Genomic DNA, 16,116 nt, shown 5'->3' on the forward strand with positions numbered 1-16,116 from the left:
TAAGACTTCAAAAGAGAACAAATATGTTAAATTTTAAACAAAAAGGAGGAATTATCAGGTTCTACGTCCGATGAGGGATACTCATCATTCAAAGATACTTTATTATATTACTGGTAGAAGGTGACCTTTTTTGCTTATTTGAAGGCGGTAGTGCAGCCAGGGACTTTATAATGGCAGTAGTAATTAACTTTTTCATTGCTGTTGGTACGTCATCTGCACCTACCTGTAAGAAGGAGACAGTAGGTGCATTAGCACACATAGAAACATCATTAGATTGATTGGTATGCAATAACAAATCTAAGCATGAGTCACATAAACGAGCTGAAGAAGCCACTTCAGTTGTTTTACAATAACCACACTTAGCTTTGGCAGAAATGTGTCCAGTAAACTCAGTTCCTATCATAAATTTAGTGACAGATTGGTGCTGCTCCATTATGGCAAACATTTCAGTAAAAAATAGATGCACTAATTACTATTATTATCCCCTTAAAGGGACAATCTACAACATAATTTTTATTTTTTTAAAAGATAGATAATCCATGTATTACCAATTCTCTAGTTTTGCATAACAAACAGTTATATTAATACACCTTTTACCTATGTGATTATCTTGTATTTAAGCCTCTGCAAATTGCCCCCTTATTTCAGTTCTTTTGACAGACTTGCATTTTAGCCAATCAATGCTCGCTCTTAGGTAACTCCACGTGCGTGAGCACAGTGTTATCTATATGACACACATGAACTAACACCCTCTAGTGGTGAAAAACTGTCAAAATGCATTCAGAAAATAGGCGGTCTTCAAGGTCTAAGAGATTAGCATATGAACCTCCTAGGTTTGGAATACCAAGAAAAATCAAAATTGGTGATAAAGAAAAATGGAAAATTGTTTAAAATTACATGCCCTATCTGAATCATGAAAGTTTATTTTGGACTAGACTGTCCCTTTAAGGCAAAATTTTTGGAGAAAAGGTAAAATATGCATGGACATTAAAGCGCTAAGCAAATGCAGCCTAGGTAAGCAGTTACTTTAAGCGTGCGCAATTTCAAAACACCATTTTATGTTTTAAAAAAACATACGACGTGCTGTTGTTTTTCAAAGGCTGCGTCAAGGTTGACACGTTTCAAATGTTTATATTATGCGCCGATATTGAAGCGCATTTATTGTGTGTAATATGGCGCGCGACCACAATGAGCATTCTATGCGTCTGTTTTGATGCGCACATTGAATTTTTTTTTGGAGCAAACAAAAATTTGCAAGGGGAATAGTAAGTATCTGTCCCATGGCCTACATTCACATATATAGTTAAACTTTTAAACACCTTAAATGTGCCCATAAACAGAGCTTACCTATACACACTCGTCCACTTAGTAGCAGACAGCCAAACTAGTACTGAAACATATCAGCAGAGGTAATGGAAATAGGAGTATAACGTTGATCTGTAAAGGGAGGCAGAAGATGAGTCCCTGCGACCGAATTTACAGAGCATATGAAAGATTTCCCATGAGGCAAAAACATAGTATCATGAGGCAGTACTCCAATTACATCCCTCACTGAAGAAATCAAGCACATCATCATGCTTCAACCACCTCCAACGGAGGCAAAGCTTAAAACTGTGGTATGTGTGAGCGGTTTTATAGGCTTTTGAGATTTGGGAAACTTTGCCTCTTGGTAGAAAAGGTAGTTCTAACTTGCTACTTTAGTGGAAAAGAAAAAGAAAACCTATTAGACTCCTGCTAATATGTTTATACCTTGCATTATATTTTACACATTTTAATAAAACAATATAATTTAATTACTTTTTTTTTCTATACCCTATTCTATTTTGCTTGCAGTCACTGCTAACCCCATGTGAGGATGTAGGCACCATCTATCAACACTCTATCTTAAGTACAGATGAACTGGGATCATTTCTCAGGCTTTGTTTGTTGGACCAGCATTTCCCAGCATTTGTGGAGGCTGTGGAAAAAGAACTTCAGAAACTTACAGAGAGTTGAGCCAGTCAAAGAAATAAGACGCCCAGCACACATTTTTTTTTATATGTATGTTTATCAACAGATGTATTCAACGCACACATTGTTACACTTCAAATACACAATCCACAGGTTCATGCAATTAGAAGACCCCCACCCCTCTGCCCAATAAAAGATATTACAGCTTTGATATACTGAGATTTACATCTAGTTGCATAGAATAACCATGCTATGAACAACATATGACCTTTTAAAATCCAAATGAAAATTAAACCACAAAACCCTTCAAAAAAAGAAAGAAAAGAAAAAGAAAATATATATTTTATATATAACTTATAAAAAGTTTGCTTGCATGAATATACATGTTCGAAATAACAGTGCAAAAAGGGTTTAAGGATATACATAATTGAACTAAAGTTCATTTATAAAGCATCCAATCTAATGCATTTATATTTATACTAGAAATGTAACATTCTTCTGTACCAATGAACAACAAATAAATTAGTTTTTCACCTTCCCCAGTTAAATTATAAGATACAGGAATGGTCAGCTGCCTATAAATGGCTTTTCCAGATATTGTACTATATTTTTTGCTTTAACGTGTTCCCAATGATCTGTTTTACACACTGGAGTGTGTCAAATTGTTTATAAATAGATCCTTTACATTTATTTCAAAATAGCTGTTTTTGCCTATTAAAACCACCACCTATATTGAAACTATTAATACTTTAGTATTATGTATAGAAAAGTTATGTAAACAAGAGGCAGCAAGCAAGCTCCTAGTGCTCTAAGTATTGGCCATTGTATATAGATTGAGAGTTAAGAGAGGCCTTAATGTAAAGAGAAATAGATAAGATTAGGATGTCTGCTATTCCTGCATGCTCAGGTATAAGGAATGCTCTTGAGAACAATGGATTGAGGCTTCAATCAGCAAAAACAGATTTTTTTACATATACAAAAATAAACCTAAAGGCACAATTTCCCAAACACTTATCTGCAGCTGGTATAACAAGTAACTAGGAACACATTAAAGAGAAATTAACTATAAAGTACAATAAACCTTTAATGCTTAATAGTGTAACCTGCAGCCTTGCTGAACCAACCAGACCATTAAAACAGTCATATTCACCTCTTGATGTCTACAATGTTTGGGGCATCTTTGAAGAAGAGGGTGATACTTCACAACAGTGCATTTAATACCAATTTTCACTTTCCTGTGCTACTCTTGCCTTCTTTTATTATTAAATGACCAATGGTAGTTAATATGCTGGCAAAAGGCAACTCTAGTATTGAGAAAAGTAGATGAATAACTGTCAGCTGTCCTTAAAGGAACATGCAACCCCAATTTGTTTTCATAATTCAGACAGAGTATACCATTTTAAACAGTTTTCCAGTTTACTTCTATTATCTACTTTGCTTTGTACTCTTGGTGTCCTTTGTTGAAAAGCATACTTAGATATGTTTGGGAGCAGCAATGCACTACTGGGAGCTAGCTGATTGGTGGCTCCACATATAAGCCTCTGCTTGATCAGCTAGCACCCTGTAATATATTGTTGCTCATTCAACAAAGGATACCAAAAGAATAAAGTGAATGTGATAATAGAATAAAATTGTAAAGTTGTTTAAAATGAAAGAAAAATGTGGGTTTCATGTCCATTAAATTCCTAGCCAATCTTTTATAGAATGGAATGAATAGCAGAGAGCTTTGCAATACACCCAATATGCAGGTCCAATAGTGTACTTTTAGTTAAAAATGCATGGGATTTGACAAAAGCTGCGGGTTACATATTGATTTATTGGAAATCCCACAGAGCTCTATTAGTAACATAACATACAGACCAAAAACAGAGGAAAAAATGAAGTTGCATGCATGGTCTGTGCGTACCCACATATCCCTTTGGAAGGCTCATCTCTGTCTACGTCATAAGTGAAACAAAAATAAAAAAGCCACAGCACACAAAGCTGCATATACACTCTATATTTTAAGCTCTTAAAAACACCATCCGCTCAGTTGCCCCAGAGGCTAAATAAGGCATGCTTTTAAGAAATAATTTTGTACCGTTAGGCCCAGAAAGAAAATAAAAAGAACAACCACACACAAAAGGAATATTGAAGAAGACTGAAGTTCGGCTTCAGCAGGCCAGCTCTTCAGAGGGAAATTGGGTCTTGATCTGGCAAAGTCCAAGAAACTCTGTATGGTGGGAGGGAGGTAGCATTAAGGGAGAAGTTTAAAAGTAGAACGAGTTGAGCTAAAACAGTAAAATATATGTCCTTCTGCTATGAAATCCATGAAAGTTATTGCAGCATTCTCTTCAGACCATTTAAAGTGAAAATGAAATCCCTCCTTTGCTGCAAGCGATCAAAGAACGTGGCAAAGTGAAAGTATGCTTGGGTTCATTACCCTCAATGGCAAATAGTGAGGATGAGACAAGCAGAAGACTGAAGGAATCCGCAGCAACCCCTAAAAATAAACTGGTGGATTAAAAAGCAAATCATTAAGGAAACTAACAATAACTTTCTTAATCAATATTACAAAAACAGAATGATGTATTTACATTGTTTTAAAGTTTAAACAAAAGGGGGCAGTGAAATGGCACTTAAAACAGGAAAAGTTAAATATTTGGCACAAATCGGGCATTAAAATGGACTATATGGGTATATAAATAGAACATAAGCATTAAAAGGGACATTAAAAAGTTGGAGCTTGTAATATAAAATGTTTAAAAGGGATATTAAAAGGACAGTAAAGTCATAATTAGACATTCATGATTTATACAGAGAATACATTTGTAAAGAATTTTACAATTTACTTGTATTATTTAATTTGCTTCCTTCTCTTGTTAAACTTTCCTGAAATGTTTATCTAGGTAAACTCATGAGCAGCAAATAACCTAGGTTCTAGCTGCTGATTGGTGACTGCGTATATATATATATATATATATATATATATATATATATATATATATATATATATATATATATATATATATATATATATATATATATACACACACACACATATATACACACACACCGATTGTCATTGGCTGACCCATGTGTTCAGTTAGAAACCAGTAGTGCATTGCTGCTCCTTCAACAAATGATAGCAAGAGAAAGAAACAAATTTGATAATAGAAAGTTGTTTAAAATTGTATGTTCTACCTAAATCATGATCAAAAATGTTTGGGTTTCATGTCCCTTTAAGTGCATTAAACACCTTGCAATATATTTTATTTATTTTGTCCCCTTCTGCTATAATTGTTGGAGGACAATCAGGGAGATATATAAAACAGGCAGAATTTTTTTTTTTTTTTACAAACAAGGCTGTATTGAAACCCTGTTAGTAATTTTAGCAATATTCCACACAGCATTGTTTGCACATTTGTTTTTATTGCCCGTTTTATTTTTGTCCTCAAAAGAAAAATAAATAAAACATAATTTATGTTTACCTGATAAATTAATTTTTTTCATGGTGGTGAGAGTCCACGATCCATTTCTCCTGGGAATTACTCTTTACTACCACTAGGAGGAGGCAAAGATTCCCAAACCACAAGAGCTCTATAAAATTCCTCCCATGTCACAGCTACCTCAGTCTAACGTATAGCCAAGCAAAATCAGTTATAAAAAGAAACAAGAGTAAAAAATAAAAGGAGAAAGAAAAAAAAAAAACACCCCAAAAAAAACAAAAAACACAAAACATAATAACACAGGGTGGGGTCTCGTGAACTCTCACCACCATAAAATAAATTAATTTATAAAGTATGCATAAATTATGTTTTCTTTCATAGAGGTGGTTAGAGTTCACAATCCTGGGAACCAATACCCAAGCTGTGGCATCCACGAGTAATGAGCAGGTTTTTAAAAAACAAATCCATAAGCCCACAAGAACCCAAAAAGGGCATTTTTCAATGCACTTAAAATGTAAACAACAGGCACAAATAAATCAAGCTGAAACAACTGCCTGAAGTACTTTTCTATAAAGGCTGCCACAGAAGAATCAAAAAATCAAATGGTAGAATTTAGTAAAAGTATGCAAAGAAGACCAAGTAGCTGCCTTGCAAATTTGGTCAACTGAAGCCCCATTCTAGAAAACCTAAGAAGAGGCAACTGATCTTGTAGAATGAGCAGTAATTTGATTTGGTGGAGACTGACCTGCCTCCAAGTGAGCCTTAAATAAAAAGTTTCAACCAAGAGGCAGTATAAGCAGCAGAAACTTTCTGTCCCTACCTAGAGCCAAACAAGAGGTTTGTGTGAAATCCTTAGTAGCATCAATATGATACTTCAATGCTCTAACAACATCCAAATTATGCAAAGATCTCACTGAAGCATTCTTGAGATTAGGACACAAATAAGGGACAACAATTTACCTACTGATATTGTCTAAAGAAATAACTTTAGGCAAGAAATCAAATTTAGTTCTTAAGACAGCCTTATCCTGATGAAAGATAATATAAGGAGGGTCATGAGAAACAGCAGACAATTCCGAAACACTTCTAGCAGAAGAGATATCCAAAAGAAACAAAACCTTTGAAGAAAGAAGCTTAATATCATGTTTATGCATAGGCTCAAAAGGGGGAGCCAGTAAAACCTTTAACACCAAGTTAAGACTCCAGGGAGGAGAAATTGGCTTGATCACAGGCTTTATTCATACCAAAGCCTGAACCAAACCATGAATGTCAGGAAGATTAGCAATATTTCTATGAAACAAAACTGAAAGAGCAGAAATCTGCCCTTTTAGCAAACTGGCAGATAGGCCCTTATCCAAACCATCCTGTAAGAACTGCACAATTCTAGGAATTCTGAAAGAATGCTAGGAAAAGCCATGATCTATACACCAGACCTTCAGATGAATCTTCCTAGTCACAGGCTTAATAGCCTGGATTAAAGTTTCCATCACAGAATCTGAGAAACCTCTATGTTTAAGAACTAACCATTCAAACTCCATGACATCAATCTTAGAGATTTGAGATCCGGAAGGAAAAACAGACCTTGAGACAGGTAAACTGGTCACAGCAGAAGAGGACATCTGACCCAGATCGCTTGACATCTGACCCAGATCTGCAAATCCTGCAAGGCTAAGCTGGGGCAATCAGGATTACTGATGATTTCTATAGCTTTAACTCTGAAATCACTCTGGGAAGAAGAACCAGAGGAGGAAACAGATAAGCACCGTGAAATGACCAATGAGTAACTAGAGCATACACAATTCTGCCTGACCTCACAAAGTACCCGAAGATCTGCAGTCTGATTGAACACATCTTGGTGAAGAGATTGGTAACTGAGAAAATCTGCTTCCCAGTTGTTCCCTCCAGGAATATGCAGAGACTAGAAATGAATTAATTTCTACCCATGAGAGAATTCTGGATACTTTCCTCATGGCTAGGGAACTGTGGGTTCCCCCTGATGATTGATATAAGATACTACTGTGACATTGTCTAATTGGAAGCTGAGATGAGACTCCCTTTTCAACAGAGGCTAAATCTGAAGAGCCCTGAAAATAGCACAGAGTTCTAAAACATGTATTGGTAACTTCGCTTCTTGAGAAGTCCAAACCCTGTGTGCTCTCAGAGACCCCAAACAGCTCCCCAACCTGAAAGACTTGATCCAGCCACTAAGTCAGAGACTGACTTGTACTGTGATCCAGAAAAAATATTTTGAGATAGCTGAGTATAACCACGGAGAAAGCATACAAAGCTGAAAAAGTATCATGTGAAATTGAGCAAATGGAATTGTATCTGAAGCTGCAATCATGAGACTCAGTATTTACATGCAAAGAGCAACAGATGGAAAGGATAGAGATTGAAGGTTCAGACAGACTAACACCAATTTTAGCCTTCTCTGAATGTTTATGAAACCCAAGAAAAGTAACCCTTGTCTGAGACACCAAAGGACTCTTTGGAAAACTGATCTTCCAACCATGCTATTGAAGAAACTACAACAGTCTGTTGGTTTGAGATTCTGCTAAAAGATGGAGCTTGAACCAAGATATCGTCCAGGTAAGGAAGCACTACAATACCCCGAGATATGATCACAGACAACAGGGCACCCAGAACCTTTGTGAAAATTATTGCAGCTGTAGCCAGACCAAATGGTAGAGCAACAAACAGAAATGCTTGTCTAGAAAGGCAAACCTCAGAAACTGGTAATGTTCTTTGTGAAATGGAACATGCAGATAAACATAATTTAAACTGACCTTGCTGAACAAAAAGGCAGAATAGTCTGAATAGTTTCCATTTTGAAAGTAGGGATTCTGGCAAACTTGCTCAGAGCTTTCAGATCCAGAACTGGTCTTAAAGTACATTCCTTCTTTCAAAACAATGAAGATATTTTAATAAAAGCCCATCCCCTGTTCCTGCAAAGGAACTGGAGCAATCACTTTAATAGTTTCCAGGTCTGAAATGGACTGAAAAAGGCTTGGGCCTTTAATAGACTCCTTGGAACATTTGACAGAAAAAAAAAAACTCTCTCTGGAAGGCTTTGTTCTGAAAACTATCCAATAATACTGGGAAACTATACTCAGAACTCAGGGGGGGAATCTGGAACAGACTGAAACCAGGCTTCCTGAAAAAGGCTTAAGCTGCCACCTACCAGAGCCACTGGATTGGGGGCTGCACCTTCATGCAGACTTGGAAGGAGGGATGGACATTGTGGCTTGCTTAGATCTATTCCAATTTGTACTAGGCCTTCAGACTGGACCAGACGTGCTTTGCTTCTGAGAGCAGGAGTCAACTTTCTGTTTCTTGTTCTGATGAAAAGAACAAAAAATGATTAGAGGCTTTAGATTTCACCTTGGATTTATAGTCTTGAGGAAGAAACTCCCCTAGCATGCAAATCAAAACCAAACAATTTATTTCCCTGAAAAGAGAGAGATAAAAGTCTAAATTTAGATACCAAATCAGCAGACCAGGACTTAAGCCATAAAACTTCTATAAAGAACTGCCAAGGACATGTTTTTAACATTACATTTTAATAATGTCAAATACAGCATAACAAATAAAGGAATTAGCACTTTTGAGCAATCCCAAGAGGTTAAACAAATCTTCACTAGCAGAATCATTAGAAAACTGCTCTGAAAGACTAGTTAACCAGCAAGAAGAAGCAGCAGCTACATCAGCAAAAGAGATTGCTGGCCTAAACAAATAATCTGCTTGCAGGAAGGCCCTTCTTTGAAATAATTCTAACGTCCTATCTAAATGGTCCTTAAAAGAAGTACCTTCTTCCAAAGGGATAGTAAGAAGTATGCTTAGTAAAAGTAGAAATGGCCCCATCTACTTTAGGGACAGTCTCCCACAGATCAATATTAGAGGCAGGTAAGTGGTATAACTTCTTAAACCTTTCAGAGTGATTAAAATAATTACCTGGCTTAGACCATTCCCTAGGCACTATTTCAGAAACAGTATCTGGAATAAGAAAAACCTCAGGGGTTTTAGCAATAGTATTATAGGATGAATCGAAACAGTTAAACTTATCCTTGGAGCACATAGAGCTCTTAACCCTTAAAGTAAGCAAAACCTCTTTTAAAAGGGTACATAATAAAAAAAAAAGTAGGATGAATCAGGTTCAACATCAAAAATAGATTCCTCATCACCACAGGAAACTTCTCCTTCTGAAGACACAAAATGATTATTATCCCTAACCTTAGAAGGCATTGCACTAGTAGAAGGTAAATTCTGAAGTGACCTTTCACGCTTTCTTGAAAGAGAGAATTGCCAACATTTCCAAAACAAAACTGTAGATTTGATGAGATCTTGCACAACTGGAGAAATATCCGTAGAACTCACCTGTAATACCCATAGAAGCAGCATTTTTTTTTAAATGTTTATTTATAAACCAACAAAATATCCAGACATTCTTTGTAGCAGAAAAAAAAAAATTGTTACGTGCACATATTAATCTTACCACGCAGGGTAATTTGAAACAAAACTTAACAAATACTATAACAGAAAACTCGTAAGGAGGAGAGAAAAGGGAAGGGAAAATAAACATGAATGCCTATTTGTATCAGCTTGATTATCTAAATGTATAATTTAACTTTACCTAGCATTTTCTCCCTTTCTCACTCCTTTCTTTTCTTATTTCAATTTTACATTAACATTGGGTTGTTGTTGGTGTGTTTTTATTATTATATTTGCTGACCCCCCCAAATCACACTAGCTAAAACCAAACAAAATAAAACAAAACGCTCAACAAAGGAGAAAAAAAAAAAAAAAAAGGAGGGGGGAAAAGGATTCCTCCACTTCTCTCGCCCCCATCCTCATTCCAAATATCCCAGTATTTTATGATTAGTCACATTCTGTAGTAAGACCTTTACGCCCATTCAGGTGGTAAACTACCTAGCTGCACCAAAATATCAAAAAAAGTTGTTTTCTTTATACCCGAGATTAATTGCTCTTGGATTAAGGGGGAATATGATTTTATTATACCCAACCATTTTTGCAGATATTTCTTCAAATTCCCTTCTATAAATAAATCACTAGAATATTGTTCTGTAATAATTGTATTGGCCACCATTGATTTATATTTTGGGAAAGATATAAATTTATTAGTTTTCCAGTTTAATAAAATTATATTACGGGCAATTAATATGATTGTGTTGATTGTCTTGTAATGTTTGTTTTCGGAGGGTTTACACAGGAGGAAAGCCTCTAATGGGCCTATCTTATATGGGACTTCTAAGCTAAGAGCTAACAAGAAATTTATCTTATTCCAAAATTGATAGATTATTGGACAGTTCCAAAAGCAGTGCATAATATCTGCATTCAAATTCCCACACTTCAAGCAAATCAATTATCAAGAGGATACCATTTTTTAAGATGTGCAGGGGTGACGTATATCAAGTTAAGAAGTTTGCAATGCGATTCTCTCCAAGATATTATGCTGGTAGTTTTCCCTATTCTTTTAAAACTATCTTCGATTTCTAACGAGGTAAGCTGGGGGAAATATATTTTCCATTTCTCAGCTAGAACTTCAAGTCGGGCCTGGCCAGCTTTCTGGATTAATAAATTGTATAAGGGAGAAATAGACCTGATACCTTGTCTGTAAATTTTAATTATTATATCAATATCTCCAAGCTTCCAATCAGTTTTATTGTCCTGCCACAATTCTTCATACAAGTGTCTTAGTTGCAAGTATGCATAGAAGCTATGTTTGTGGATCCCGAATTCACTCTGGAGATCTAGAAACGATTTAGCTATATCTGACCTATTATCCCTTATTTGAATCACATCCTGTAATCCTTTATTAAACCATACTTTAAAAGTCCTAGTAGAAATTCCCGCTGGAAATTTAGGGTTGCCTTGAATAGGCAGATATTTAGAGGATTTCCAATTAATCCTTAGCTCATGACACAATTTATGCCAGGCCAAGATAGGGTTCAGCAGAGTCCCCATCTTTGCCAGCCGTTTAGGTAGCTCCTTCTTATCCAAATGAATCAGAGCTCTCAGACTAAATGGGGATACAATTTCCATTTCCAAATGTAGGTTAGTTGTATACTCTGATTCCGTGATCCAATCGAGAATGTATTTACTTAGTATGGCTAAATTATAATATTTAAGATTTGGAAGTGCCAAGCCTCCCATATTTGTATGTAAGGCTAAATTTTGTATAGATATACGTCTGCGTTTTTGGTTCCATAGGAACCCTGCTGTGAGGTTATTAAATAAGGTTACATCTTTACTTTTAATCAGGAGCGGCAAATTTTGAAGTAAATAGAGAAGCTGGGGGAAAAAAAGAGTCTTAATCATGGCAACTCGCGCAGATAGCGAAATTGGAAGCACGTTCCACCTATCCAATTCTTGTTTGTATTTGAGAAAATACGGTGTGAAATTCAAATCATACCATGCATTAGGATCTTTATGAATTTTTATCCCTAGGTAATTTATCGAATCTACCAGTTTAAAAGGATATCTACCCGGTGGGGTGTCATTTTGAGTGAACCATAAAATTTCGGATTTTTCTGGGTTGATCCTGTAGCCCGCAAAGGACCCAAATTGTTTAGCTAGAGTCAGAAAATGTTGTATGGATAGATCTGATTCATTCATAAATAGGAGTAAGTCATCCGCATATAAAGTAAGCACGATTTTATTTTTACCAATCATTATCCCAGATAAGTCTTGCCTTAATTTCACCGCAAAAGGCTCTAACGCCAAGTTAAACAAGAGAGGTGAAAGTGGGCAGCCCTGTCGTGTGCCTTTACCCAGAATAATATCTGGAGAAGGTTCAGAATTTATTAATAGATTAGAGATTGGATTTTGATAGATTGTATGGATCATTGTTAGGAAGTTACCCATGAAACCAAAAGTTGCTAAGGAACAAAATAAGTGATCCCAATTAATGAGATCAAAAGCCTTTTCAGCGTCGATCGCCACTAAGGCCATATTGGATCTTTCTCGACACGTTTTGCCCTTATTTTCTAACCAGAAAAAATCCAGAACTGTCAAGACTCGACGTATGATTTTGGACACATTTCTACCTGGCATAAAACCAACTTGATCCGCATGGACCAGATTTCCAATACAACTTTTCAATCTATTTGCTAAAATTGATGTGAGAATCTTATAGTCACAATTTAATAGTGATATAGGCCTATATGCCGCCATGTAGAAGCAGCATTAGGTTGGTCAGAATACATTAAAAATTTTAAACACAAAGCCGACGCACAGTAAAAAACAAAAAACAAACAAAAAACAACTAAACTCTTTGCACTAAAAATCCGATACACTCAAAAAATTTAAAGGGGAAAAATAAAAGCTATCTATCAAATTTGGCCCATATGAGCTGTGATGTGCAAGTGGCAAAAAAGATACACCTAAATTAGGTCTATATAAGGAAAATGGTGTAGACCCATATAGAGATAAGTATATTTTATAAATCTCTATAGAAGGGAGAAAGGCCAATTAAAATAAATTTACCAATAAAAGACTGGGAATTCAGCACTCTTCAATATAAAGTCACAAACAATTGTGCAAAATAACAAAAAAAACATTTATTAAATTGTACAGTGCAATAGAAAAAAAAAAATCACAGTTTGAGATATAGTGGCATCAAACATTACAAATGCCAAAGCTAAAAGGGACACTAAACCCACATTTTTTCTTTCTTGATTCAGATAGAGCATGCAATTTTAAGGAACTTTCTAATTTACTCCTATTATAAAATTTTCATCGTTCTCTTGCTATCTTTATTTGAAAAAGAAGGCATCTAAGCTTTTTAATTGCTTCAGAACTCTGGATAGCTCTTTTTTATTGGTGGATGAATTTATCCACTAATCAGCAAGAACAACCCAGGTTGTTCACCAAAAATGGGCCGGCATCTAAACTTACATTCTTGCATTTCAAATAAAGATACCAAGAGAATGAAGAAAATTTGATAATAGGAGTAAATTAGAAAGTTGCTTAAAATGTCATGCTCTCTCTGAATCGCAAAAGAAAAAATTTGGGTTCAGTGTCCCTTTAAAAACAATAACATCACCGGTCATGGCTAGATAACAAACAGGTATAGCTATACCATATCCTGCTGGAAAATGCAGGGACGTCCTTGGAAAAGACGACTACTAGATGGCAGCATATTTTGCTCCAAAACGTATACATACCTTTCTGCATTAATGGTGTCCTCACAGATGTGCAAGTTACCCATGCCATGGGCACTGACACACCCCCATACCATAACAGACGCTGGCTTTTGGAGCTGATGAATGGCGTTGACAAAGATTTTTCAAAGTATTCCTGAGCCCATGTCAGGATATCATTACACACTCATGACTGAGGGATCAGAGATCACACACATTCAGAAGTGGTTTTAGCCCTGCCCTTTAAACACAGAGATTTGACTTGAATCTTTTAATTATATTGTGCACTGTAGAAGGTGAAATACCCAAAATCCTACCAATTTGTCTTTGGTGAATGTTGTTCTTCAAGTGTTGGATTATTCGCTGATGCATCTGTTGGCAAATTGGCAAGGCTCGACCCATCCTTGTTCTTGAAGGACTAGGCATTTTTTGGAGGCTCCTTATATACTATGATTACACTATTGCCTCACCTGTTTCACATCACCACCTTACTTCAACTTGTCATCACTATTAGTCCTAAATTGCCCCCTGTCCAAATTTTTTGGAACGTGTTATCAGATTTTAAGTGAGTGTATATTTGAAAAAATACATTAAATCCACAAAGTAAAACATCAAATAATGTGTTAATAATGTGTTTTCAATAGAGTACAGGGTGAATTATATTTTCAAATTACTCTTTTTGTTAGTTTTTTTGCATTTTTTTTATACCGTCCCAACTATTTCAGAATTGGGGTTGTAGATAGCAAGCCTCAGTTAGCAGCTTGAACAAAGTGGCGGTACAGACATCCAATACTCTGTGACTCCACAAACATGCTAGTGAACAGCTCCATGCAAGCCGGTACAGCGTCACTGTTGGCACATGATCGGAACAGCCAATCCAACGAGCGTTTCACCACCTCTTCATCTGGCTAGATGGGATTTCCTCAGCCTTTCTCCCTTCTCTAGGAAGATATATATACAGTATATATATATATATATATATATATCTCAAATAAATATACAATTATAAATGCTCAACTAGGCTACAGAGTGTCATATCATTAAAAATATGATACTTACAGACACTCAATCTACTAGTAAAGTAGATAGCCAAACCAGTACTGAAACATATCAGCAGATGTTATGGAATAGAAGTATATTGTAGAGGAGGCAAAAGACAAGTTCCGTCCCTGCGACCACTATAGAAGGACGGACAAGAGAGTCACTAACCATACACCATATACATCCCTATGACAAACACTGTACTCTGAAGGGAAACGGCCTCAACATAGACTGAAACACCTCTCTCTGAAGAATCAAATGCACATCTTCATTTTTTGACCACTTCCAGTGGAGTTAAAGACAAGACGGAGGTACCTGTGAGGTGGAAGGGGTTTTATAGAGCTCCTGGGGTTTGGGAATCTTTGCCTCCTTCTAATGGTAGGGAAGAGTAATTCCTCAGGAGTAATTGATCATGGAATCTTACCATCTGCTTTAAATAAACCTAGGTTACAACATGGTGGTGCACATTACTTTTTAGAACCTAAATCTTTACACTTATATCTTCACTATTTAAACAAGTAATATAATTTTTAAAATGCATCTACATACTATTCTCAAGTTAATCTTTGCTTTAAATATACACAGTATGGCTAAAAGTGTGTTGACACCCCTATTAATTATTGAGGTCTGGTGTTTCTGCCAAAACCATTGCTAACAGGTGAATAAAATCCAGCACATAACTATAAAATCTCCAAAGACAAACATTGGCAGTACAATGGGTCATACTGAAGAGTTAAGTGACTTTAAACTTGGCACTGCCATAGGAGGCCCGCTTTGCCACAAGTTAATTCGTAAAATTTTTGCCTAACTAGATCTGCCCCGATCAACTAAGTGGTGTTATTATACAGTTGAAACGTCTAGGAGCAACAACATGATGAACAACAATCATCATGTAAATACTCTAGTGTTCACATGAGGGGACTGCAAAATATATCAAGCATTGTACATAACTGTCTCTTTGCTTTTTTCAAAGTTACTGAATACAATATATCAATCAATAATCAATGGGTACCTGCACCTTTTCTTTTTAAAAAAAATCAAAATTTACGCTTACCTGATAAATTTATTTCTCTTGTGGTGTATCCAGTCCACGGATTCATCCATTACTTGTGGGATATTCTCCTTCAAAACAGGAAGCTGCAAGAGGATCACCCACAGCAGAGCTGTCTATATAGCTCCTCCCCTAACTGCCACCTCCCAGTCATTCGACCGAAGACAAGCAAGAGAAAGGAGAAACTATAGGGTGCAGTGGTGACTGTAGTTTAAAAATAAAAAACACCTGCCTTAAAATGACAGGGCGGGCCGTGGAAAGGATACACCACAAGAGAAATAAATTTATCAGGTAAGCATAAATTTTGTTTTCTCTTGTAAGGTGTATCCAGTCCACGGATTCATCCATTACTTGTGGGATACCAATACCAAAGCTATAGGACACGGATGAAGGGAGGGACAAGGCAGGCGCTTAAACGGAGGGCACCACTGCCTGTAAGACCTTTCTCCCAAAAATAGCCTCCGAGAAAGCAAAAGTATCGAATTTG

General features: G+C 36.2%; 2 protein-coding genes across 3 annotated transcripts in view; one reads left to right on the forward strand and one right to left on the reverse strand.

Moving 5' to 3' along the window:
- The window catches only part of REC114 (REC114 meiotic recombination protein), a 384,911-nt gene extending 382,696 nt beyond the window's left edge, over window positions 1–2,215 (forward strand). Inside the window, exon 7 of the mRNA XM_053719304.1 lies at window positions 1,834–2,215. Coding sequence (XP_053575279.1) covers window positions 1,834–1,995 — 162 coding nt within the window. The 3' untranslated portion in view covers window positions 1,996–2,215. The remainder of the gene's footprint in view (window positions 1–1,833) is intronic.
- A 61-nt stretch (window positions 2,216–2,276) lies between these two features.
- The window catches only part of NPTN (neuroplastin), a 149,717-nt gene continuing 135,877 nt past the window's right edge, over window positions 2,277–16,116 (reverse strand). Inside the window, exon 8 of one of the 2 annotated variants that reach the window (XM_053717321.1) lies at window positions 2,277–4,432. The gene's annotated coding sequence lies outside the window, so the exon portion shown is untranslated. Of the gene's footprint in view, window positions 4,444–16,116 lie in introns of both variants that reach the window. The other variant, XM_053717320.1, reaches the window with a different exon arrangement.

The sequence above is a fragment of the Bombina bombina genome, chromosome 6, assembly GCF_027579735.1.
Source record: "Bombina bombina isolate aBomBom1 chromosome 6, aBomBom1.pri, whole genome shotgun sequence".
NCBI lineage: Eukaryota > Metazoa > Chordata > Amphibia > Anura > Bombinatoridae > Bombina > Bombina bombina.